The following is a 25,865-nucleotide window of genomic DNA, read 5'->3' on the forward strand; positions in this document are numbered from 1 at the left end:
ACAATCAGTGCAGTAGTTTAAAATGGATGAGCACAGATCATTACAAAATCCCCCTCAAGCAGCAGATAACACAGCAAAGCTGCAGAAGGCATTAGTTCCAATTAATTTGTAAGGACCCGGTCAGAATATTATCAGACTTCTAGAAAGCCATCTTTGAAGCTGTAGGTGATGGTGAGAATAAAATACTTACCTATTGCAAGGAGCAGAACTAATGGCACTCCAGACAAAAGGTGACACTAGCTAATTTTCTAACATAGTTATATTTTATTATCTTTAATAACTGACTCCTCTCAATTGTTGAGATATTAAAGTAAGAAGATGGCCCAAACCAAACTAAAGCCTTCTCTGAATTCTGCTAAGAATCACTTTCTCTTTGCTTAATTTGGAATGAGTTGATTTGCTTTAAACTCTATAAATGTAATTACAACCTATACAGAAAGGCAAGTTGTTTATTTTTTCCCATTGTGAAGCTGACACCATATTTACCACAAAATTTGTTTTCTCCAGGTTTTTGTTATTAAAAAAAACCCCAAACTTTAAATTTCTTTTTATTATTTTCCTATATGGCTTTTTAGTCATTTGGATTCTTAGATAATTAGTTCCTGCCCTACCCATATGACAGGAAAAAACTTCAATATGCCTTCAAACTTCTGCTGTTACGTAAAAGAACACCAAACATCAGCATTTGTTGTGTTAATTGAAATTAATGTATGTCTTTGTGTTAAAAAAGAAATTTGGAATGCAATTAACTTTTTGAAAGGCATTTCCTTTTACAAAGCAATTAGAAGTCTCTGTCAACATGGCTTAGACTTTGTTCATTATATTTCTATTCCCTATTTTGAGCAGGATATTTCCAACAGGATCTAAAATCAGGATCAGTATCTTAAACTTTTATTATTTTGTTGTGTTTTTGTTTTTTTTTTTTTTTTTTTTTTAAGTCTTCCAAATTTAAGAAACTTCTTGTTGATAGTTAAGATGAAATCCTAAAAAATTCTTTAACTGACCTTAGAAGAGCCCAAAGACATCGTGTCCTTGGAACTGTGCATGTACTATTCTGCAGATTTTTGAACAAAGCTGCCTTAATTTTGGAAAAAAATAAGAACAATAACTGATGATTTTTTTAATGTAAGTTGATAGCTTACCATCTGTGTAGATTGCTTCATCAGTGCATTATCTGCAGCAAGCACTACTGGGTTGGATCATTCCTGGAGTGATGGCTAAGATAGAGTATAAATATAAATGAGACAGTTGGCAAATGTGTCCAAGATGGGAGCAAGGCACTGGGAAATGGAAAGCTGAGCTGCTGACAGGGCTGGCCCAGCCTTCCTTGACAAAACTTCAGTTAAATAAGCTCTGAGCAGAGACCAATGTTGCAAATCCCAGGCCAGCATGCAGACTTTCTGTTTCATCAATTTAGCCCTCGATACCTCGCAAAACCCTTGAGCAGCAGTTTCTGTCTTGCTGAGTCCAGCCCACGGTTTAATGAGTCTTGCCACTGGTATGAGGTTGTTCAACATTAAGTGATTTTTTCTTTCTTCTGCCGGCCATCTGCTGCATATTCCGACTACTCCTCTATGGATATCCACATTTGGATATAACATAACCGTGTGGGAGAGAAAACATTTTGCTTGTGGATGAAGAGATGAGCAAAAGTCCATAAAAGCCAGAATCCTCAGCTTCGAATGATAGAAGTAGAGAAACAGGTTTCCAGCCATGAATATTTAAAAGGAAGTCTATACAGAATGTCTACATCTGGGTTTCCAAGTGTTGCTGCAACTTAGGGTTGGATTAACTTCAAAGACAAAAATAGACCCTCTGTCCGTGGAAGGCGGAATTTCTCTGCACTGAATAGAGATTAGTGTCCTGCCACAGAGCAGTGAAGCTTTATAAAGAGGGTTTCTACAGGAGGCACCTGTGAATCTTGGCAAATAATGACTCCAGGGCCTGTTTCTTCTTTTTTTTTTTTTGCTGAATAGCAGACAGTCATCTGGTTATAGAGCTCTATAGACAAATTCAGATGAATGGTGCCATGCATTTGTGAATTCCATGACATTGCAAGGCTCACAATCTGTGGGATCACACATCTCACCCGAACTTTCAAATTTATTTTACAAGAAACCTCTTTAATCTCTTTCACCTTTGAAGTTTGCAAGAGCATTCAGTATATTCTTGTTACCCTGTGTACAACAGTGATAGTGAAATGGAACTGATATCCTGTGTCCATTAAATTTTTATGCAATTCCTGATTTAAATATCTAATCCTAACAGTAAACACAACCAGGAATTCCTTTGCAGATCATAATCCCTAATACTTGATATAAAATATAAAACCCTGTGCACACAAAATCATGTTCATGTTTACCTATGATAAAAGAACATTTGCAGAACTCTTTCTTTAACAAAAGTATACAAATTTCCTTCAAATTTGTCAAGTAAAAACTTCTTGAGCATTCAAGATGCACCGAAGTTTGCCTCTTAAAAAAAAAAATCATAAATGGTTTCTCAAATTCACTCTCAGGAATTTTATAAAACTGCCCTGACTTGTGGTTTCTGCTTTTAGTCTTTGAGAAGCTTTATTTTAGGGGGGTACGTCACAGATTGATCCCTCTGAGTCACAGAACTTTCCACACTTTGGAAGAAAAGGCTGTTTCACATCATTTCCAGGGGTCTGATCGGAGGTATTGCCGTGATGATTTAGAAGAAAATTGGTAAAAAGTAATAACCATTTGCAGTCATTTTCTCTCTTCCTGACCTTGTGGTATAGACTCATGGAATCATGGAATGGTTTGGGTTGGAAGGAATCTTAAAGCCCATCCAGTGCCACCCCCTGCCATGGGCAGGGACACCTTCCACTGTCCCAGGCTGCTCCAAGCCCCATCCAGCCTGGCCTTGGACACTGCCAGGGATCCAGGGGCAGCCACAGCTTCTCTGGGCACCCTGTGCCAGGGCTTCCCCACCCTCACAGGGAGGAGTTTTTCCTAATGCCTAATCTAATTCATATCCCTTTCTTTTAGATCTAAACTCAGTTGCTTGCTCACAGTTCAAACCCAACCATCCCGTCAACACTTTCAGCTCCAGGAAAGAAGTGAGCAGTTCTAAGTGCCCCTTGTTGCCCCCCTTAGGTCTGCAAGCTCCCACAGACCTTAAGATGAATTTCATGTCTTTATTGGCAGTATCAGTCTAGCATGAATTCATGCTTGTGAACCCCAAATAATCTAATCTCTTGTCCCTGTAATAATGTAGGTTTAGCACGTACTTTTATTCGTGCTTAGTAGCCTCATGGAATAGAACAGATCCTAAATCAGTTCAGATAACCTGTAAAAAACCAGATTTATTGAACTACTTTTGGGTTTTTCTTTCGTGGTTAACAAGTTGTGTTCAGGTCTGGAAGCTGTCACCGTGCTGAGGTTTCATTTGCTCACCTAGAGTTTTAGGCGGCTCTGCATATGTTGTTGACATCAGAAGGTGCTGAATTACCATTTCCACTGGAGGAAAGGAAAAGATTGAGTGCTTAATTTCTTGAGAAGATAGCTTTTAAAATGCAGTTAAGGTGTGCAACTGCCAGCACTAAGGCACCTGAATGGCAGCAACACTTTGCATACCTTTAAGCTGTAAAGTAAAACTGAGTGTGATTAATGGGATGGCTTTGCACATAACAGCACAGCTGGGGATTATGTTATTTTATATTCATCTTCCAAACTCCCATAAAAGTAGATGATTGTAGCATAGCACTTGTGAATAGTTACATGATGACTGGAGTCTTAACAGCTCCCGTGTTCTTACAAAAGGGAATGTACTGCCTGGAAACTCAGTCCTCCTCTGTGGAATTCACCCTTCAAGGAGGATGAGGAATATAAAAAGCTGGAAGGCTGTTTAAGGGACATTGGGGTCACCATAAAAATATTGGAGGAAGTGTAAATACTCAGCTGAGCATGGGAGTGCATGAAGAGAATCTTTGCTGAACTCCTGTGGCCCAGGTGGGCTGTGCAGGGGTGAGGGGCACCTGGGGCTGGGGGCACCTGGGGCTGGGCACCGGTGACCTGAGCACCAGCGCTACAGCTGTCACTGTTCCCTGAGCCCCAGAGCCATGGCAAGAGGGAGAAGAAGGTTTTAAGGAGCACATCTGAGCCTGAGGACGTGCCCCAGAGTGTCCTGGTAGTGGCATCCATGTTGGGAGCTCTACACCAGCACCTGGATGGATTGAGCAGTGAGAGAGTGGTTAGAGGTATAGAAATTGCATAGATACAGAGGAGATATACATTAATAGAGCTGTGAGCAGCTCTGCATAAAAGGGTGTTTGACTTATGGTTCTCATTGGCCACTAATTACAAGATAAAAATTTGCAGCCATCTAAACTCTGCTGAAACCCAGCTGGAGTTAGAATTGCTGCCATGTGTCGTGTGAAAACCCTATCACAAAGGAAGTTTTTTAATGGCTGTTGGCATCAGCTGGAAGATGCCCACTGACCTCATGGCATAAGAATCAGGGTTCTCTTTTAGGGTGACTCTAAATTAAAATGCCTTTTAATAAAAAATCAAATTTTCCTTGATTCATAGTCTTTGATTGTTTTACTTATGACCAGCTGAGTCACAAGAAAAGAAATTTCTTATTGCTTGAGTTTTTCCCCATTCCTTTTTGCTGTTATTTGTGAGAAAATGTAAGTTTACCAGTAATTAAATATTAATACTTCAATTTCATTAATTTTAACTGTATCCATATCGAAAAGGATTCAGGTTGATTCCAAAGCAGGAGCTTTATTGATCTGCAGAAAATCTTGCTCTCAGTCTGGCAGATATCACAGAGATCGGGTACAAAGAATATTAACAATAAGTAATTCAAAAATGTCTAAAGTTTTTTTACACAAAAAAAATTTACCGAATAGGATTTTAGCAATTTAAAAAAAAATTACTTCTAATAGAAGAATAATACTCATTAAATCCACTTTTCTGTACTCTGTGTTCTTCTGGATGTATGTTAAGCACCAGACCTGCTGCTGACATGGCCTCAGATACCAACTTTCCTGGAATAATTTTTATTTTCTCACTGATCTGTTACACTTCTGGTGAATTAATAAGAGAAAATATTAAATGCATTTTAACCTCCCCCCCCCCCCCCCCCCCCCCAAATTCTCTGTGGAGAATCTCCTTTTTTTTTTAGCTGTTTATTTGTAAGCATCTGGTATTGCAAACATTTATGAGGCAATGATGGTGTACTTAACTAAAGCTAAACACGGAACTATTTTCCACACAGTACTGCAGTGCCATTTCTGGGCTCCTAAAGCTCTTAAAGGGTAGATCCCTCTAGGAGAAACATAAATTTAATAATAAATACTTAGCAGGTCAACAAGAAATGAATAATAACAGGTGACATTGCTTTACCTCAAAACAAGTAGGAGTAATGCAAATATACCAACCTTAGCAAAAGCCTTTGAAGGATAAATAATGTAAATGCATATTAACATGTTGTGTTCTATGGTTAAAATGTATTCTGATTCTTTATGCTTTTAAAAAATATGTTGAAATAATAGTTGGAGGGGATTTTTTTGGAAACTTTGGTTTAAAAAAAAAATGTTTAAGAAAAAAAAAGCAAAAAAATTATTCAAAGAGAAAATAGTCCTGTAAATGCTGAAACTAGCAAGTCCTGTTCCCCTATAAATTAGCCTCTCATTGCTGAATTCCCATGTGAATCTCTGGATTATTTGGGCTCACACTGCAAATTAACAGTTTCTCCATTCTATGGACTATCTTATTTTCATAAAACTCCATATTCTTGATAATTCTGACCCTTTCCAAATTTTGTAGATATTGGCTGAGCGCTTCCAGAACTTCATGGGAATGGTAGACAGCACTGCTAGGCAATACTGACTGCTAAATAAGCCTTTTTCCCCTCAGAATCCGAGTGGGAACCCGTGCAACCTTAAACCAACACAAGCACCAGTGGTTCCTTTGGGGTCCCAAATGGGAACACTTCAGTGGCAGTGAGGTTATCCTAAGTCTCAGAACCAGGAACCAGGTTATGAGGATTTATCCTTAGTGAGTATCTCCTTTGAGAACTTCTCTGTGTTCATATATGACCGCATTTTTTTCTGAAAATCCCCCCAGTTTCAGAGAATTTATGAACATCTATTTGCTGTAAGGTCTCAGTTAATTATCAGCACCATCCTCATGGATGGATTTTCACACTCTCTCTCCCTGCCTTTGAAGAACATCAAGGAGGTGTGAGTTTCACAAGCAATTATGTGTAGATTTTGGAGTAAACAGAAAGAGCAAGTGTATCTCCACACGAGTACAGAGTAACTGGAACAGTGCTACAGCAAAACTACTCACCTCTACAAATTCTTGGGAATTGAAAGGAATGGTCCATCAAAACCTGACACATAAGTGGTTAACAGGGAATGCAAAAGACTGCTTGAATGAAAAACAGGCTTAAGAAACCATCACATCCAAGAAAATAAACTGTTAAGTTTGAAGGAACAGGTGGAATTGGGAAACCGACAAAGTCCCTCACAAAGAAGAGAATGTAGGAGCAGAATCTTAATCATCTTTTTCTTTAATATTTTCAAATTGAGCCATCAGGGTAGGGTTTGGCAAGCCAAAAATGTAAGAATCATTTTGTCTATCTATAGTAAGTTCTCCAAAGTAACAAACACAAATTCCCCCCTCTATATACCTAGTGATCTTGTGGAAAATTGCAAATTTAGCAACAGATGGCAGGAAATGGAATTTGCTGTCTTATCAGGACAATAAAGCTGAAAACAGTTGGGGTAAACTTGTTACAAAGGAAAGAAAATCTAGCGAAAGAAAATAGAACAGATACTCTAGTTCACATTTATAGATTCTATTAAGGACAATCTGTTTTTAATTGGAGAGGGCTCCCTGAGCCTGAAAATGTAGTGTCTGAGAAAGTATTTGCAAGTTATTGTCATGCAGAACATGAGTGCTGCTCATGCACTAAATTAGATTCACTGCTCAGTGACTCCACTCCTGTAGTAGCAAACCAGGAGAATCATGAGTGGTGTCTGAAACAGCATCTCCACCAATCACTTACCTTGTAGTGGAGCCTGAGGAGAGAAGCTGATTATTTCTACAGCTCAGCTCAATCACTGCTGTTCAGAGGTTCTGAAAATGTACTGCACAGGTGACTGGTGCCTTCAACGTGGCTCAGCACACGCTGGAAATGGGCTGAAAGTCTCCCTCAGCTGAAATGAGACATGGGAAATTCATGAGCCATTTTCAGTGTGAGAGAATGAAAAGACAAATAAATAAAAGACTCCCAGTATCTGGATAGAATGCAGGGACAGCCTGGTTTTAGGGGTCAACCCAAAAATTTGCACTTCTAAACTTTGCATGATTTCTCTTCTCTTTGTTTTTTTTGTTGCTGTTTTGAGGTTGGTATTTGATGAGGAAAGGAAAGAGGAGGAAAGATGTAATGGAGTGCTAGTTCTGAGTTCACTGTGATGTGACCTTGTGCGACCCTCAGAAGGAGCTTTGGGTCTCTTTGTCGTTGGCATGGTGTCCTTTGGGGGCAGAAAGTCTCATCCATCAATCACTTCTGAGAAAGATCTCTGCTCAAGGAGGAGAAGGATTGCAGCCATGTCCAATGTCTGAACCAGTCACTGGCAAAAGAAGGAAAAGTCATCTTTTATCCATTCCCAGCTATCTGATGTGGGGACAACATGCTGCTTCCACCCTCCTCCCAAATAAGAGAGCTGCTCCATAACTGCTCTGGGTCTAGAACTAGAATAAGGCAATTCCCAGCACCATGTAAGTGGTATATTTTCCTCAATATTTGCAGAGTTTCCCTAGAAAATGTTTCTGGACCATTTTTCATGTCTTAGTAATAAATTTCCCTGTGATGCTTAGCGGACGACCTGGTCACTGTTATGTACAAGGTGTTCATAATTAGCACTTTGTTTATAGAAGATATTGCCCCTCTGTGCTCCAAAGAGATCTTATATAAGGATAAATAAATAAATAAATATTTTTAAAAAACAAAGCAAACAACCCCCCTTCCAACCAGAAACTGAAATTAGTCAAGAAGAAAATAAAAGAAAATGCTTTCCAACATTAAAAAGATGGTCATTTTCCTGCAGAATGGTGTGAGAGTTGAGAAAGGTTATTTTTCTTTTGGCTGCCACAATGCTAAAGCCAGGTTTCTGCGGCAGGCTTTTGCACTTTTGATCATCTCTTCTTCACTTTGTGTCCGTTTCGTCTGAAGTCCAGTGGTTCTGTCCCTAAACTGAAGTGCTCTTCATGCTTTAGGAAAGGCCACAGGAATTATCTCCCTGAGGTCTGCTGGCAGAATTCAGCCCATCTTACAGCTGCCTGCCTTCTGCTCCTGTACGTGAGGACTGGACTTGGCTTCAGGATTACCTGAAGGATAAACACCGAGATTTGGGGGTGGGGGATTATGCCTTGGCACTACAGAGGTTGTTTTGCACTCCATCTAATGGGTTTATGTTTATGTGTTCTGCACGTCAAACAGCGTTACCTGAATACAAGCTGCCTAAAACCATGCTCAGGTTTTTCATGGTGCAAACCATAAAAGATGAAAATATAAACTAGATTAAAGAGGTCAGAATTTAAAAGGTCTGTGAAACAACCTCAACAACCATGATCAGCTCAGCAGAATATTTTAAGTAGAAGAATCAATCAAATTGCAGATCAGTAGGAAAGCAATGACCCCCTTGGCAAGACAATTAGGCTCTCTCCCACAGCAACCCTATCTTCCTCTTTTTAATGGTTATTTTTACCCTAATATCATCCTCAACTAGAAGATGGGAGATTGTTGAGATCCTCAAGCTCTGGGATTTACTTGGATGCATTAAAGATTATGCCATGACAATTCAAATTTTCTCCCCCATTACAATCATTTAATGCTGGGAAACAAAATGGCCTTTGAATACCCAACAAACCTTTATTTCTGGAGCTGAGGGTAGAGATATTTCATTCAAGGGTTCAAGTACCCATTTGTGGACAGGGAGTCTATGCAGCAATTCAGTCCTGTGTGACAAAATAATAACTGCATATGTTTCCATAGAAACTAAAGACAGCCAGTGGAAACTGCTGTGGAGTATTAAAAGAATTCAGCCAAGTTTTATTTGAGTAAATAAGGATCACTTGCAATATACTGCCGGCTACAAGGACAGGTGGTACTCTTAAAATTACTTTTAAAATTACATCAGTGAGCAGGAGCTTCTGTGGTTTCTCACAGAGCTACAGGCTGGCATCAAAAATATTAGGACCATGTAAGTGATTGATCATGAACGCTCTCAAGTTAAAGGGGTCCTTTTTACCACTGCCATTATTTTTTTTGGAGCAAGCCCATAGCAAGGTGAATTAGATAGATTAAGGGAGTAACAGGCATTCAGATAATAGTAGTGCTTGACAGAACTACATTGCAATAAGTAGCACTGATTGTAAAACTCCTGCCAGATGTAAAGCCAATGCTAATTTGCTGTCCTTTTACCACAGACAGTTGGGGGTTTGGAGAATGAGTATTTGGCTCTTAAGAGTAAACTTCAAAATCCAAGAAGGGAGAAACATTTGGTCAATTTCTCTCTAACTTTCTGGGGATGTCAGTCCTGGCTGTAAACAGCCCTGTGAAAAGCACTGGATTGTGTGTGGTTCTGGGCTCCTCACCCCTTTGCTATGGGAGATGGATGGTGTGGCCGAGGCAGGGTAATTACTCATCGAGGTGAGAGTGTTTGTGCTGCAGCCCTGTTTACCTTCCCATGACAGACCCTCTTACCTTTGCTGTCCATCAGAAGCACCACGAATTGCAGCAGCTTGGGAAGAGGGAAAAGTCATCAATGATTGGATGAAAGGCAGGTTTAAGGAGATCCCACCAAAATCTGCCTGCCCCTGCAAACTCCCCTTTAGTATAAATGCTAAGCTGCCTTGTCCACTGGAATCCATGTAAAAGATACTTCCAAACCCCATGTGTTGGACAAATCGTGGATGTTATGTTTGCCTGAGGACATCAGTGCTATTTTTGTGGCTGTTCAGTGGTATTCACTGGGCACAGCAGGGAATCCTCTGCATGACAGAGGGACTGTTAAAGATCCAGACTTGTATTTCAGCTCCTGGCTCTGCAGTTATCCCCCTCCAGCCCTCACCATCCCTCACCACAGCTCTAAAACCCCTGTGAGCACACCCTACAGCCCGTTTCTATTTATTTAATCTGGTTTGCACTCAGATTGGGATCTCCTCGAGGCAAAGACTCTTGAGGCAGATTGGCTTTTTCGATGTGGATTGTGTCTTCAGGCTTTTGTTGTCACTTCTACTGTAAATACAATAAAAGGTGCAGTATCATTTGTAGAGTGTTGAGAAGAATGGATGGCACCCTTTTGGGGCCATTTTGGTAGTGCTCTTACCCCAGTAATGAAACATTTAGAAACTATCACTATGACATCCTTTGTGTTTCATGACCTCTTTCACAATCTTCAAGTTTAACCAACCTTCATGAGCTTCAAGAGCTTAAATTGCAAAGATATTGAACTACAGCTGGTGTAGAATCTGTGCAAGGTGGTAAAGAAAATGAGCTCTTTGCCATTTCTCTGTCCTCAGCAAAAAATTCAATTTTATCTCTTCGTCATTCATTTCCATTAATTAGTATCATCACCATTCCCTTAATGCCATCATGACCCTTGTTGCCTTGGTTTATTTACAGCCCCTGAGCGTGTGTTTGGGAGGAATTTTTTTTTTTTCAGGGGATTTTTATAGCTTGTTTTGTTTTGTTTTGTTTTGTTTTCCCCAGGTGGAAGCATGTGGTCTTTCTGGAAGGGACAGAAAAACCTTTCAGAGAGTGCCTAGGGTATTAAGAAGGAATGTGTGTTGTGTGTACATATATATATATATGTGTGTGTGTGTGTGTGTACATACATATATGTATTTATATAAACCAATCTAGAGACCTTGTTAATGATAGAACTCCTCCAGAGCCTTCAGTGCCCCACTGTGGTTATAATCCAAGATTCTTGGAATGACTCTGTGGAGAATGCTAAATATCTCTTAAAGCACGTGCCATTGCAGGCTCTGAAATGTTACACGCCACTTGTCAGAAGAACAGATTCTCTGACAGATCTTTTTCTCTTCTCCTGCAAAGAAATCTTTTCTGCTCCGATCCACTTTTGGTTATTGATGTGAACACTTAGGAATTCTTTGGGAAAGACAAGGTCCTTAAATTAATTCCTTCTGTAGCAGCCTGTTAGTTTTACTAAGGAGGAATTTGAAGGGGACCAGCATGCTGGGTATTTTGTTGGCTTTTTGTTGTTGTTTTGGATGGGCTTGTGTGTGTCTTTTTAATTATGTTCCCTTAAATAAAAATTGCAAGGTATTAAGGAAGCTGTTCTGCATGGGGATATTTTCTTTCCTCCCTCGACTATTATGGCATACAAAGGCATTCAGTGCCAACAGGGGATGAACTCATCAGGATGAGATTACCTACATAAATAAATAGCATTTCAGGAGTAACGTGGTCTTTTTCTCTTCAGTAAGAGTTGTCACTGCTTCAAGGTGTGGTTCAGAGCTCCCATAGTTGTGCAGATCACAAATCCATATCTTCCAAGGTGGGACTTTGGCCCCTCACTCTGTTATCTCTACTAATTTTTCTGTGATGCAGATTAACATGTAGAAAGCTGCTCTTTTTTTCACCCTTTCTATCACCTTCTACGTTGCATTTCAGGCTGTGGGTTTGATTGCTTAAGGAAGACAAAAATGTCCTAGGAGATGCAATCACTTGATATTTGTTATAAGCATTACTGCAAGTCTGTCTCCTAATTTATATTATAAACATGCAATGTTTGGCCATTTATTTTAATGCTTTCCCCATTTATAACTGTGACACAAGTGACATCTTATTGCAAGTATTATATATTATTAAGTGAAGTGAAATACATGTTGTTTTTAGAACAGTAGGATCCAACTTTTCTAGACAGACTTTAATTTTCCTTCAGGAATTTAAGGGTGTCCTTGCAATTTATTCAAACATACCATGGCAGAAAACCAAACCTCTATTCTGTTTGTCCCTATATTAAAATTTTAAGGGTTTGCTCAAAATTATAGCTATTTTCAGTTATTATAAAATTAGAGAAAACAGCACACTGATCTCAGAATCTTATTTTGGTTTATTTTGTTTAATAACAAGATAAGTGAGGTGTGAATACAGAGCTTGAATTTTGTATTCTTTAATTAAAACCATTACTCTTGTCTGGGAGATCCTTGCTTTGCTGTAATGCTTCTGGTTCTACACAATGGAAGAAAATGACAGATTGTTGCTGTTTATATTACAGTAGCTTTTAGGGATAACTACATTTATAATCCAAATAGGAAACAGCAGGGAAAAAATAAGGATCATTATCAAAGGAAAGAGCAAGCGACTGGCCCATAGTCATCATCACACAGAAATAAGCCAGGAATAAATGCAGATTGTCCTTAGCTCCACATTTATAGCTGCCACAAAGTTTGCAGAAACAGATTTTCTTTTTTTGTTTGTTTGTTTGTTTATTTTATTGCAGTAATTTGTATCTGGGAAAAAGGATGCCTAAAATAGAACTAAAGGTCCTGCCTCAAAATCAATAGGACAATGGGAAGATGTAATGGTCTTGTATCAGCTTCACAGATGTAATCATGGACTTGCCTCTCTGCTACTGGCTGCTAATGAGGCTCTGATTTTACCTGGAATAATGAGGTTTAATTCTTTTAATTCTTCTTCTGGTGCTAAACCTCTTTTCACATCCAGATTCTCCTCTCACCATGGTTAAAACTTTGGATGCTTTTGTCAGCAGCAGGGTTTTTGTGGGTTTATTATGGTTTAGTAACCCTACCAGTTACCCCTTTGCTTGATTTTTAGTTATCCTGCAAAATATTGGAAGGCTTTAGCTCAGAAATGATCTCCAGTCTCTGAACTTTCTGGTTTGCTCCTGTTTTCAAGAAAATTCTCCAAGAACATAGATGCTGCTTCCTCCTACCTGAAGTGCAGCCTTAAAACACACAGCGTTCTGTACTCATCTTCAATAGATTTTGTGTTCTGCTACATTATATACAAAGACCTTTCAGTCAAGGCTAATTTTTGATTAATTCTAGAATTTCTACTGCCAGCTAGAGCTGCTGGTACATCTTGTTATTGTTGCCAATAGGGTTCACACAAAAAATTTAGACTACCATTGTGCGTTTGGCTTCAAGATCTTGAAAAGGGAGATCAGTTGGTCTTAGTAGCTGCTACTGGCTCCCTTCCTCCTAGAGATTAAATATTGGAACTAGGCTTATGCCAGCTATATGTATATTAAAATTCAAAGAACCCCCTGAATTAGCTACATTTACAATTCCATCTTAAATTATTCTGTGAAAGGAATTTTCATTTCAAAATCCTATTTAATTTTGCTCCTTTTTCCTAAGTCAGGGTGTTCCTTCACTTCTTTCTTTGTTACCCCTGCCTTATGGGCTGCTGATCACAGAGCAAAGAGCTGCCAGTGGTCCTTGCTCTGCGTTAATGTGAGCATCTTTTAGAGCTAATAAATCCACCTGGGAGGGAAAGGCTGGCAGAAGTGCAGGGGAGTACACTGGGCAACATCAATGCAGACTGAGACATGAATGGACTTCTATAAAATATGCAGAGAGACTTTTAAAGAAGGCCTGAGGTGAGGGGACAAAGGGCAGTGGTTCCAAAATGAGAGAAGGTAGATTTAGACTGGACATAAGGAAAAATTCCTTTTAGGGTGAGGGTGGGGAGGCCCTGGCACAGGGTGCCCAGAGAAGCTGTGGCTGCCCCTGGATCCCTGGAAGTGTCCAAGGCCAGGTTGGACAGGGCTTGGAGCAGCCTGGGCTAGTGGAAGGTGTCCCTGCCCATGGGGGAGGATTGGATTGGATGATCTTAAAGGTCCTTTCCAACCTAAACTGTTGCAGGATTGTGTACAGAAGTGTACACAGCATTATCACACCCTCATCTTAGCTCTCTCTGTAAAAGTAAAGACAGGGCGGTGTTTGCTTGCAGTTTGTCCAATATTGTGATGTTTCCACAGTTTTCCTTCACACAAAAGGAGATGATTACATTGCAGTAAATGTGGCTGTTACTTTTCTAATGCCTTAAATGCCTTAAAGCCTTAAAGGGGTTTATTAACCCGACTGTCACAGAGGCATCTAGTTAAGCCTTATAATAACTTCATAAATTTTTTTTATATTTATGCTTCAAGATACATCTGGAAAATGCCACCTAACATTGCAAAACATTTGTGGCTGATCTGTGAGGCAAGGTCAGTTTTTCCCAGGTCTAACACTACGAACACAAGCACACTCACACAGTGATGCACAACAGCTCGGAGGCTCCAAGAAGCACACACAGCTTGGCTTTGGTGGGTTTTGGCTGGAGTATTTTGGTGGGGTTTTGTGCATGTGTGCAGCAAGTTATTTCCTCCTGTACATGGAAACTCTTATTTTGCCTAACAGCTCTGATTCCTTTCATTCTACAATTGACTGCATTAATTAATTTTCTGTGTGTTTCCTTTGTCCCTGCTGCCCTTTGGATCGTTATTTAGTAAAAGCTTCCAAAGCCTGTCTCTGATTTGACACCTTTTATGTAAATATTTGGTGCTGCAAAGCAGTTTGATTCCCAATTAAATATACCACAGTGGTCATTATGATTAGAGCTGTGTCAAAAAAAAAAAAAATTATGGGTATATTTTCTTAATATATATTTTTTTAATAATTATCTTTTGGGGGTGTGCATGGCAGAAATGTTTCAGATTAGAAAAATTTTACTATGGGAATTATAAGGGTGTAACATCAACGTAGTTAAAGCTACCAAAGCTTTGTAAATCAATTCATAACAGACCAACTAGAAATACCCTCTGAAATATTGCATGTTTTAGTGCCAAAATATTGTTTAGCTTGAAATATCATGAAACCCATTTTTTCTATGAGATGCAACAGGTTTCTACCACTTAATGTAGGGGCTTAATTCCTCTGCTTCTCATAATATAAAGACTATCTGGAATTTAAAAGGAAGAACATGTATTATTGATTTAGAAATATATAGTACCAGCCCTGAGGGGCCCAGGCAACAGCTGCAGAATGATGGCACGAGGGCTAGAGGATCTGGAAAGACTCTCCTTAAATGTGATTAACAGGGAAAACAAGATATTTTACCTCCATAATTCAAAGCAGATTCAGTTTAGATTGTGGATAGCCCCAGCAACATAATCCAGAATCATGCTCCAGGTTCATCCAGTCACCACAGGGCGACCTCACACTGAGACAGGTTTCTTTAGTTACTGCATCCACTTCAGTGCTGGGAGCAATTTTAGCATGTAGAAACAACATTTCTATTAAATTTCCTTAGCTAATTAATATCCTTTCTGTGTATGCTAGCAGGCATCCCTTAGGTAGGGCTTTCTCTTTCCTTTATACACATTTAGAAAAGCACTGTAGTCTTTCCCTACTTTACCCTACTCTTTGTGTTCACTGTGGTCCACACAACCCAGACCTTTGGATCAGCCTTAAAGCACCTGGCTCAGGTAGAGCAGCTACCTGAAATTGTGAAATTGTGAGATGTGAACTCAGAACAGCTGCACTGCTCCTCTTTGCCATCTTTTGGAGTGGGATTTGCAGCGTCACCAAGAGCCTCACTGCCATACCTGAATTGTGAGCCACAGTAAAATTATTTCAGACAGGTTTATTTGAGTGGTGGGTAATTTTGTGAGGCTGAATGAACTAAAAACATTCAATCTTCTAATGACAGAGGGACCGAGGGCACCCTCAGCAGGATTGCAGGTGACACCAAGCCAAGGGTGCAGAGACACCCCTGAAGGACAGGATGACATCCAGAGGCACCTGGACATGCTCCAGGAGTGGCCCATGGGAATCTCAGGAGGTTTAACAAGGGCTGCACCTGGTCAGGACAACCCCTGGGGTCAATCCAGGCTGGGGATGAGCAGCTGGAGCAGCCCTGGCAGAAGGATTTGGGGCTGCTGTGGGTGAGAGCTGGACGTGCCCCAGCCCAGAACCCCCCGGGGGTGCCCTGGGCTGAGCCCCCAGCGTGGGCAGCAGGGAAGGGATGGGGATTCTGCCCCTGTGCCCCTGTGCTCAGGTGAGACCCCACCTGCAGAGCTGCCCCAGCCCTGGGGCCCAGCACAGGAAGGACCTGGAGCTGCTGGAAAGAGTCCAGAAGAAGCATCAGGATGAGCAGAGGGGTGGAGCAGCTCTGCTGGGAGGAAAGGCTGGGAGAGTTGGGATTGTTCAGCCTGGACAAGGGAAGCTTTGGGGTGACCTCATTGTGGCCTTGCAGTGCCTGAAGGAGCTGCAGGAAAGAAAGAGAGAGACAATTTCCAACAGATGGAGGGACAGGATAAGGGGCAATGGCTTCCCACTGCCAGAGGGCAGGGATAGATGGGGTATTGGGAAGGAATTCTTCCCTGGGAGGGTGGGGTTGCCCAGAGAAGCTGTGGCTGCCCCTGGATCCCTGGAAGTGTCCAAGGCCAGGCTGGACAGGGCTTGGAGCACCCTGGGCTAGTGGAAGGTGGGTGGCAGGGGGTGGCACTGGGTGGGCTTTAAGGTCCCTTCCAGCCCAAACCATTCTGTGGCTCTATGATTCTCTGATCACTCACTGCTCTTCTGGCTATGTGCAGTTGGTAGTTTTACCCTGATTCCTAGAAGCAAACCTCATTCACATAAACACCATTATCAAATTAAGTGGCAATTACTGCTGTTGTTTTGAATCACATCACAGAAGGAAAGTACTTGGGGTCTGATTTGTCCTTCCCAAGATGTAAATCCACCCGATGGAGAGTAGGACATTGCAGAGATGTCTGTAAGTGCATTTGGTGTTGATGTTGCTGTCTCACAGATTTATACTGGACTTGGCCTCCAAAGGAAGGGAAAATAGGTAATGGGTATTTTACTGCCTCTCCTCTTCTTGTTAAATTGTCTTCATTTTTTTACTTAGCATCTGCCTCACTGAGTACTCATCATCTGCTACTGAGCCATCTGATGTACAACAGATGTTAAGCACTTAGTGAGGCAGAGAAGGAGGTAAAAGTGTCATATCATGATTAAATACTTGCTCCAGCTATTCTATAGGGTGACCACAGTGCTTTGTTCTTACATTTAATGTTACAGTGTGCTGAACAGGAGTAGGCACACAGTTTGGATTAAGCTTGCAACTGCTCTAGTAAAAATAATTCTGTTTTTAAGTAAAGTTTTTTTCATAGCAAGAAAAAGAATTGCAAAATATTTTAAATGCACTTTAGAATTATGATTTATGTTTCTCATTGAGATTCTCGTCAGAAGCTTGGCTGATGTTAATTGCTGCATTAACTTCCCTGGGATTACCATATTTTTTTACTGTGCTTGTGTAAAAGTGAGATTATCTGGCAGGCTTTCTTTACCCTGCAAGCATTCCAGCTGAAAGCTGGTGCAGTTTATGTGGCAGCAGATTTACCAGCAGGAGTCTCTTCATCCTGCAACAGTAGCCTGAGCTAGTAGCAGAGCAGGAAACGAGGAGAAGTTGGAGCTGGAGTTGCTATTGAACCAGAATTAGTTAACAATCTGCTTCCAGGTAAATTTTAAGGACTGAGAAAATTAGTGGAATATTGTCGTCACCACTAGGTGCTTTCATATTCACATATTTGATCAGACGAGTTCAACAAGGAGGGAGGAGTTGTTCTTCTGTGAGAGACGTGATCTGTGTGAGCAGGAGCTCTTTGCGGTCAGTGGTGAGATTCGAACCCCAGAATAATGGAGACTGAGTTTGGGGGTCCTAACTAAAAGGCAGGAGTTTGGGCTTTGGATGGGTTACCTGGCTCAGTGTTCATAACTCAGAGCAGCAGCTCGATGATCTATTTCCTACCAAGACAACAGGTTTTCTACTAACAGGACAATCAATATTCGTGTTTTCATAGAAATTCTGTCCAGTCTTAGCACTTCTTTTGTACTTTTGTGCTGGTTTTGAAAGGTTGATTTCAATGACTTGATATCAATAAACAAAAGAAGTTTAAAAAAAATTCCAAACAGTTTCCAGGAAGGTGTAATTCATTATATAATTTGACAAGTATCCTATACTTACCAAGTATCATGTTTAATTAAACTAAAAATTACTTTACTTCTACAGTAAAGTTGTGATTTCAAGTATATGAATCACTAGAAATAGCTCTCAATTGTAAATTATCACGTAATTTTGCATGATGAGGAAGGCACGGGTATTTCAAGCATTCCATTTTTATTTGAACCTCAGTGGAGTGACTGGGAATGTTCTTGCTGCTTTCACTAGGTTTGGAAGCCGGTTCTATATCCCAATGTTTGGAAAACTAACTCATCAGGCCAGCATATGTAATTTTCCAAATCAAATAATTTTTTTTTGTTGTTGTTGTTAAAAGAATAACTGAAGAGCTCTTCCAAGCCTCGCTCAGGGCTAATTGCCTTAATTTTTTCATTGACTTCTATAAACGAGAAGGAACTGCTCGAGATAAGCAGCCTTTGTCACCAGTCCCCCGTTAACACCGTGAGAACATAAATTATGTGAAAAACTGAGTAAAGGCAAAGGAGCACTGGGATATGTAGAGAGCATTTGTGGTGGGGATGAGGTACCAAGCCATCCTACAAGGAGCAAACTTCAGGGAATACTTTCTGCCCTTCCCCTGTTGACATCAGTAATGCCCTTGGTCTTCTTCACCATGAGATTGACCTGCTCATTCCCTGCACTAATTCCCAGATAAGGGCTGCTCTTCTGAACAACAGGATAACTGTTCTGTTACCTGCCTCCCTCACTTCCTTCAGGCTTGGTAATTGCCCACCGTGCAGTCAGAGCAGCCAAGGCTGCCACCAGCTCTTGCGTCCTCAACCCCTTCGTCCCTACTGAGGAGCAGCAGCCCCAGCAGAGCAACTGCCCTGTTCTGCTGCGTAAATATTTATCCTGACTGCATTTCCTGGAGCTGTGTCCTGTCATGTTACCCTGCCTGACACTGGCACTGGTGCTGGAGTGGTTGAAGTCTCCCTGAAGGTCAGCACCTGTGGTCACGTTGCTTTCTCCAGTCGGTTACAGAAGGCTTCATCCATTTCCTTTGATTTTGTGGTGTGTAACAGGTTCTGACAGTGTCCCTCTCACTGGCCTCTGCTCTCATCCCTGCCCTTGAGATCCTGACCAGTCCATTGCTTGTTCAGCAGTGAAGTTTTCGGTCTGTAGTCTTCTTTTTGTGGGGAGTGCAGTTGTTCCCCTTCCAGATGATTGCACCGAAGAGTCTCTGTCCACCCACCCCATCTCTGTGATATCAAGGAAGTCACAGTACTGGAAGTGTGCCCAAATCTGCCTGTTTCCCACCCAAACCCATGTCCAGGCACAGAGAAGGGGCCCTAGGTGTACCACTTTCTGCACAGAACGAGTCACAGGATCACGGAACACTTTGGGTTGGAAAGGACCGAAAGATCATCTCGTTCCAAGTGGACGATGCATTTGCAAACCATGCTGAAAAGCCTCTCTCCCTGCATGCTTTACTCCCCAGCCCCCATTAGAAATCCAGCCCCAAGCTAACCATGCTTGAAGCCCTTGTCACGGGGTCAGCAAGTCTGGCACTTGAGATGTCACCCCTCATCTTCTCTGAAACCCCCTCTGTCCCCAGCTGCCGCCGTCCTCAGAGTGGCTGTGGGAGCCTCAGCTGCACCAGCTGCTCAGCCAGGTGTTGACCTGCAGGATGCATCTGCTTCCAATCAAACCTTTCCCGTGGCTGCAGGGTCCAGAATTTATATGATCGTTAATTTCTAGGAGAAAAAGAATGATTTCATAATGACATGCCAGTGTGAATTTATCCAATTAAGGATGAGTGGCTTAAATAAAGTAGGTATTGCTGGCATTTTATGTACTTTCACATAATTCACTTAATTTGCTCTACTGGAAGCAATGAATTTACAAAGAGTTACAGTATTCCTTAATGAATAATTTTAAAACAAGCAGTTAAATAAGGAAGTAGATTTTATTTTTTAAATAGACTATATTTGTTAACTAATCAAAGAGAAGTATAAGCAGATTCTTCCTGAAACCTCTCTGGTTAAAATCAGGTAAAAGGAAATCAAAACAAGGCAATAATATTAGAATGCTATTGTTTTGAACTTCCTTGGAATAAGGAGATAACCTCCTTCCCTCTAAAGTTGTTGGCCTCTTTGCAACTGCAAATCATCAAAGACATAGCTGTTTTAACAAGATAGATGCTAACTTACAAACAATATAACTAATTTACAGAAAGAAACTTACTTAATTGTGCAGCTTGTAATTTCATGCAGATTTTTAAACTGCTAATCTAATCCCTAACAGAATAAAAGGAGGAAGGTAGGCTGATTAAAAATTAAAAAGAACAGAAAATAAGTGACTTTAAAGATTTTGCTTCTCATAATCATGGAAACAGTAGAGTGCATCATTATTAAAGAAAAAAAAATGTTTTAAACACTATGTGGCAGGAAAAGTGAGTAACCCAAATCAAATCAACACTTGCCAGTAAATTAATGCTGCTGGTTTAAGTAGGCTTATTCCAACAGTAGAAAATTCTCCTTTTCTGAGAGTGCCGAATTCCTCACCAGCTGTCCCTCTTCCAGCCACCCCTGCTGACTGAGAGAATTCCTTCCCTGTGTTCCCAGTTCCATTCTCTCCTCCACTCTGAAGTAATGCCACGGTTTTCACTTTTTTCTCTGCTTAGTGCAGCCTGCATTCCAGATACTTTTCCCAGCCAACCATGCAGGAGTTCCCTCACAAAACCTCTCCTATATGAAAAAACCTGATGTGCAGAGCACTTTTTGACTTGTTTCAGTGCCAAATAATTATAAGTAGTATTGTCATATATAAATATGAAAAATTGCAATGGTGTTGACTAGATCTAAGAGGAAGAGAGGGTACATGAACCACAACAGGGATCAACTTAAAGCTGGAAATTATTTTATTGTGTCGTGGGTTTATCACTGCTCCCACACACCCAGCCACTCTCTCATTCACTGCATTCAGTAGGAGGGAAGGAGATAAGATAAAAGAGCTTTTGAGTCAAGATAAGAACATCTGGCTGGAACCAGATGAAACTCTGTGGACCCAGCTGTGGCTTCTTCCCCCAGAGAACACCACTGTGCCTTGCTGACAAAACCATTCCAGTGACACCCAATCCACCTCAATAAAGCAACATGCAAAAATTCACTCAGAAGATCTCTTCAGCTGTTTATCCTCTACTGAGGTGAATTCAAAACCACAGCTGGAAGCTCAGAGCTGCTCTATGTAAAAAGAGGTTTCCTGAAATGTGCTCTGGAAATGTATTCCTGGTATATAACAAAACTTTTCAAAGGTGTGGACACTTCTGTTCCCAACAGAAGCAGAAGAAGTGCTAAAAGTCACAGTTACAAACCCAGTCGATATCAGTGGTCATGTGGTACCCCCTAAAGAAAACTTGGAGATTAAAATGCAAACAGTACAGCCTTGGAATGTGCCCAGTTTTCTGTCCAGTGTGCTAAATCATAAGCCTTTATGAAGGCCATTGTGAAGCAAATGGCATTAGCCAAAGACTTAAAGTAAACAAACCACACTTTTGTACCTTACCTCCAGCAGCTTTCGGGACTCAGCATCAATTCTTAAATAAGCACAGAGAAGCACAAAGGATTAGGGAGAAGCTGCAACAAGAGGCCTTTGAGAGGTTGGTTTCCCTCCTTTGGAAAGGACCTGCTCTGTTTTGGTTGTTGTGGTGCCCATGGGGTTATGGCCGCAAACAGAGCTGAGAGACCCAGGCTGGCAGGGGAGTTCAGCCCAGAATGGGCACCAGGGTCCCACACACCTGGTCTGGCTGGGACAGCCCCAGGCTGCTGTCAAAGCAACCCATACAAAACACACAGGGACTTCCCATTCCACCTGGGACAGCTTCAGGGTCTTCTCAGTTTTGGGGTGACTTTTATTTTGTGATATTTGACCTTCTTCGCAGAACGGATATTGTACTTTTTAACCAGGAAACAGAGGAATAAACTGGCCAGAGTGCTTCTGCTTGACTCTGACTTTCAAATAAGCACAAAGAAAAAATAATGATAAGAAATGCTCATGTTGTGCATGTTATTGTATTTACTCGTGCTTCTGGAAAATACCTAGAGCTATAGGCATATAAACCCCCAACCCTGAACAACCAAAATTCCTGCCCTAAAAAAGGGAAAAATTAGGAAGATTTAAAATGCCACCAGAGTGTAAAATGATGTATTTTTTTAACTGAACTTTATTTTCATGTTTCTAAAAAATCAGGCTTTGAGATGCCATGGATTTCTCCTTGAGACAAATTCAGATGTGACTTAGAAGTAAGTCAGGAGTAAATGAGGCTCTTACATTTTCTCTCCAAAACAATGTAATGAAAGAGGAAGAAGCTGTACAACTATAATCATTCATGTGGCAACAATAGATCTGACTGCAGCAGGCAAAACAAGTTCTTTAAACTGTGCGTTGCTGGGAACAATAGGAGCTGAAAAATGCAAAGGAAGAAGATCATTTTTCCATGTAGTTCTTCTGTTCCCATTGTCTTTCTTCTAGTGACTGTGCCTCATCAGCCTAAATTGTTGGTTTCAGTATGTTTTCCCAGTGTCATGTAGGGTATTAACTGTTGCTCCTAGTGAAACTGAAATGAGATGACAAGAAGAACATTAAAGTGATCATTTCATTTTGTCCCCAAAGACGAAAGGTAAACACAGCATGCTCGTGCATGGCTTCCTGTAGAGATTCTGTAGTGCTGGAAGTTATCTGAAGAATCTCTGTAGGCGGGGAGCAGGGAAGTATTGCTGTTCTAGGAAAGAATTTTGGCTCACTGTCTATAAATCAGTGCAGTTCCAGCCAGTGAAAAAAAACCAGCTTCCTAATAGAATAGAGGGACAGTAGAGTTGTGGACACTTAGATACACCCAAAGCACTTCTTTGGTCAAATAGAACACACAAAAATAATCTCAGCTGCATAGGATTTCAAGATGTTAATCTGAAGATGATTACAGAAAATGGCTCTTTGTCAGGCTTCCTTGACAGACACCCAGAGAAAGCAAACACATAAACCAAATGTTCCTGTCATGCCTGTGGGTTTATAAGGAAACTTTTCTTTGGTGATTTTGCATTGTTAAGGGGGCAATTTATACCTGTATCTATCTGACAGCAGATGCTATCGTGCCTTAATCTGACACTAAAACCAGCCTTATTTTTCTCTTTCTGATAAAACATAACAAAGTATGTGTTTGTTGTGTGTTGAAAAAGTTCGAGGACTTCTGCAGCGGGAGAAATTTCAGAACAACCAATATAATTTATAAAAACAAGCTCAGTTTATTAGCAATCCAGAGGCACTTATACAGTATACCAGCTTGTTAACTCTTAAGTGGCTTCAACCTATCAAAGCGCATTTCTGCTTCTACATAATTAGACTACATTGGCAAGCTTCTACTAGTTATGTTATGATTAAAGAATTCAGAGTTCACCCTCCCTTCTCCTGGTCAGTACATCTTATCTGCCCAGCTGCACCTCTTCAAAACTCCCTTTTTGTTCTCAGGCTTGTTTCTGACACAGGCACTTCTCCTGGAGGGTTTTTCTCATGCAGGCCTTTTGCTTGCAGGCTTTTGCTTGTACAGTTATTGATTTGTTCCCTTTATCAATAATCCATGTCCCTGATCCTCTGATCATTTTGCAACAGTTGTGTGCAGGTCTCTCTTTGTTAAAATAAGTTATTTTCACGTTGCAGGTCTTCCAACTATTGGCTCAACCGCATCCAGTCGTTTCTCTACTGCAACGAGAACGGGCTCCTGGGAAGCTTTTCTGAAGAGACTCACACGTGCACCTGCCCCAATGACCAGGTGGCCTGCCAGGGGTTCCTGCCCTGCACGGTCGGGGACGGCCCCGCGTGCCTGAGCTGTGCCCCCGACAACCGCACGCGCTGCGGGAGCTGCAACGCCGGCTACATGCTGAGCCAGGGGCTCTGCAAGCCCGAGGTGGCCGACTCCACCGAGCACTACATCGGCTTCGAGACGGACCTGCAGGACCTGGAAATGAAGTACTTGTTGCAGAAGACAGACCGGAGGATCGAGGTCCACGCCATTTTCATCAGCAACGACATGCGCCTCAACAGCTGGTTCGACCCCTCGTGGCGCAAGCGGATGCTCCTGACTCTTAAGAGCAACAAGTACAAGTCCAGCCTGGTCCATATGATACTGGGCCTCTCTCTTCAAATTTGCCTGACTAAGAACAGCACCTTAGAGCCCGTCCTTGCTGTTTATATCAACCCTTTTGGGGGCAGCCACTCTGAGAGCTGGTTTATGCCTGTGAATGAAAATAATTTCCCAGACTGGGAGCGGACTAAACTGGACTTACCCCTTCAGTGTTATAACTGGACGCTGACTCTGGGCAACAAGTGGAAGACATTTTTTGAAACCGTGCACATCTATTTGAGGAGTCGAATAAAGTCAAATGGTCCAAATGGCAACGAGAGCATCTACTATGAACCCCTGGAATTTATTGATCCCTCAAGAAATCTGGGCTACATGAAAATCAACAACATCCAAGTGTTTGGCTACAGCATGCACTTCGACCCTGAAGCGATTCGAGACTTGATTTTGCAGCTGGACTACCCCTACACTCAGGGCTCACAGGACTCAGCACTTTTGCAGCTGTTAGAGATTCGGGATCGTGTAAATAAACTCTCTCCACCTGGCCAACGTCGTCTGGACCTCTTTTCTTGCTTGCTCCGTCATAGACTCAAGCTGTCTACCAGTGAAGTGGTGAGGATCCAATCTGCTTTGCAGGCCTTTAATGCCAAATTGCCAAACACAGTGGATTATGACACAACCAAATTATGTAGTTAACCATAAATGTGAAGCACAACACAAAACCTTGAAGGAGTTTTTACAGTGCTTTTGTGGAACAGTTTATGTTTGGAAGAGTAAATTTAAATTGTCTTTTCAATATCTGTCTTATATAAGTCAATACTGTTGGATGGCAATTTACACACATGAACTTGCTGAAAATGAATATATTATACCTGCAGTTTTGGTTTATGAATGAAATAAATACTGACACCAGTCTAGAAGACATTCTACTTTTTACAATAAATTTCATTTGTAATTTTATATGTTCCGTGGCAATGCTTTTGTGCATTACATCCTCTAGAGGGAACATAGAAGGAGACCAATAAAATTTTGTAGCTGAACAGTTATTACAAAGAAACGCTGTGGGATTCTTTTTTCTTACACAAAAGTAGTAACTTTGATACACTTTTGTGTGTGTTGAACTCAGGAGGGGTAGGTAAAGAGAAGAGGTTGACTCCAGATTTTGGGAGAAACTGTCAAAAAGTCAAAGCCATAGGATTTTTTATTTTTAGGATGTGGATCTAAGTGTTCATGCTGGGCTGAAGTGACAACTGTAGCGATGCTTTACATGCTCCACCTGAGGCTTGTCCTTCCCAAGGTGCTTGATGTGACACCCAGGCATCAGAGTGATCCCATGGAGTGTTTTAGGATGGGCAGGAGGCTGGAACTGTGGGATGCACAGCGGTGGAAGGCTGCATTAGCTCTACAGGAGACAGGTGAGAGGCTGTCTTTGCAAATGATATTACCCCTCTCACAAAAGCAACAATCTTTTCCAGCCAAAATGCTTTTCAGAAGTCTCCCCCCGATCCTTTGCTTTGCATATTTACCAAGAGAATCAAGCATGAGCACACATTGCCTCCTCCCAAATACATGCACTATAATATTCAGAATTCTCTGTTTTGAACTGCTCACCTAAGTATAACCATGCTGCTTAGATTCAAATTAATGTTAAAAATTTCCCTGCCAATGCAGCTGTTCAGTAGGTGGGTACTTTTTCCCATTATTTTCAGTGCAAGGTTTTTCAGTTTTTAAAACATATCTC

At 41.2% G+C, this 25,865-nt stretch overlaps 1 protein-coding gene across 2 annotated transcripts in view; it reads left to right on the forward strand.

The window, feature by feature from the left end:
* BRINP3 (BMP/retinoic acid inducible neural specific 3) overlaps positions 1–25,087 on the forward strand; it is a 209,088-nt gene extending 184,001 nt beyond the window's left edge. For both annotated transcript variants that reach the window (XM_069022751.1, XM_069022752.1), the window contains one exon: positions 23,704–25,087. In XM_069022751.1, coding sequence (XP_068878852.1) covers positions 23,704–24,820 — 1,117 coding nt within the window. In that variant the 3' untranslated portion in view covers positions 24,821–25,087. The remainder of the gene's footprint in view (positions 1–23,703) is intronic.
* The last annotated feature ends 778 nt before the right edge of the window (positions 25,088–25,865 follow it).

The sequence above is a fragment of the Aphelocoma coerulescens genome, chromosome 8 (assembly GCF_041296385.1).
Source record: "Aphelocoma coerulescens isolate FSJ_1873_10779 chromosome 8, UR_Acoe_1.0, whole genome shotgun sequence".
In the NCBI taxonomy this organism is placed as follows: Eukaryota; Metazoa; Chordata; class Aves; order Passeriformes; family Corvidae; genus Aphelocoma; species Aphelocoma coerulescens.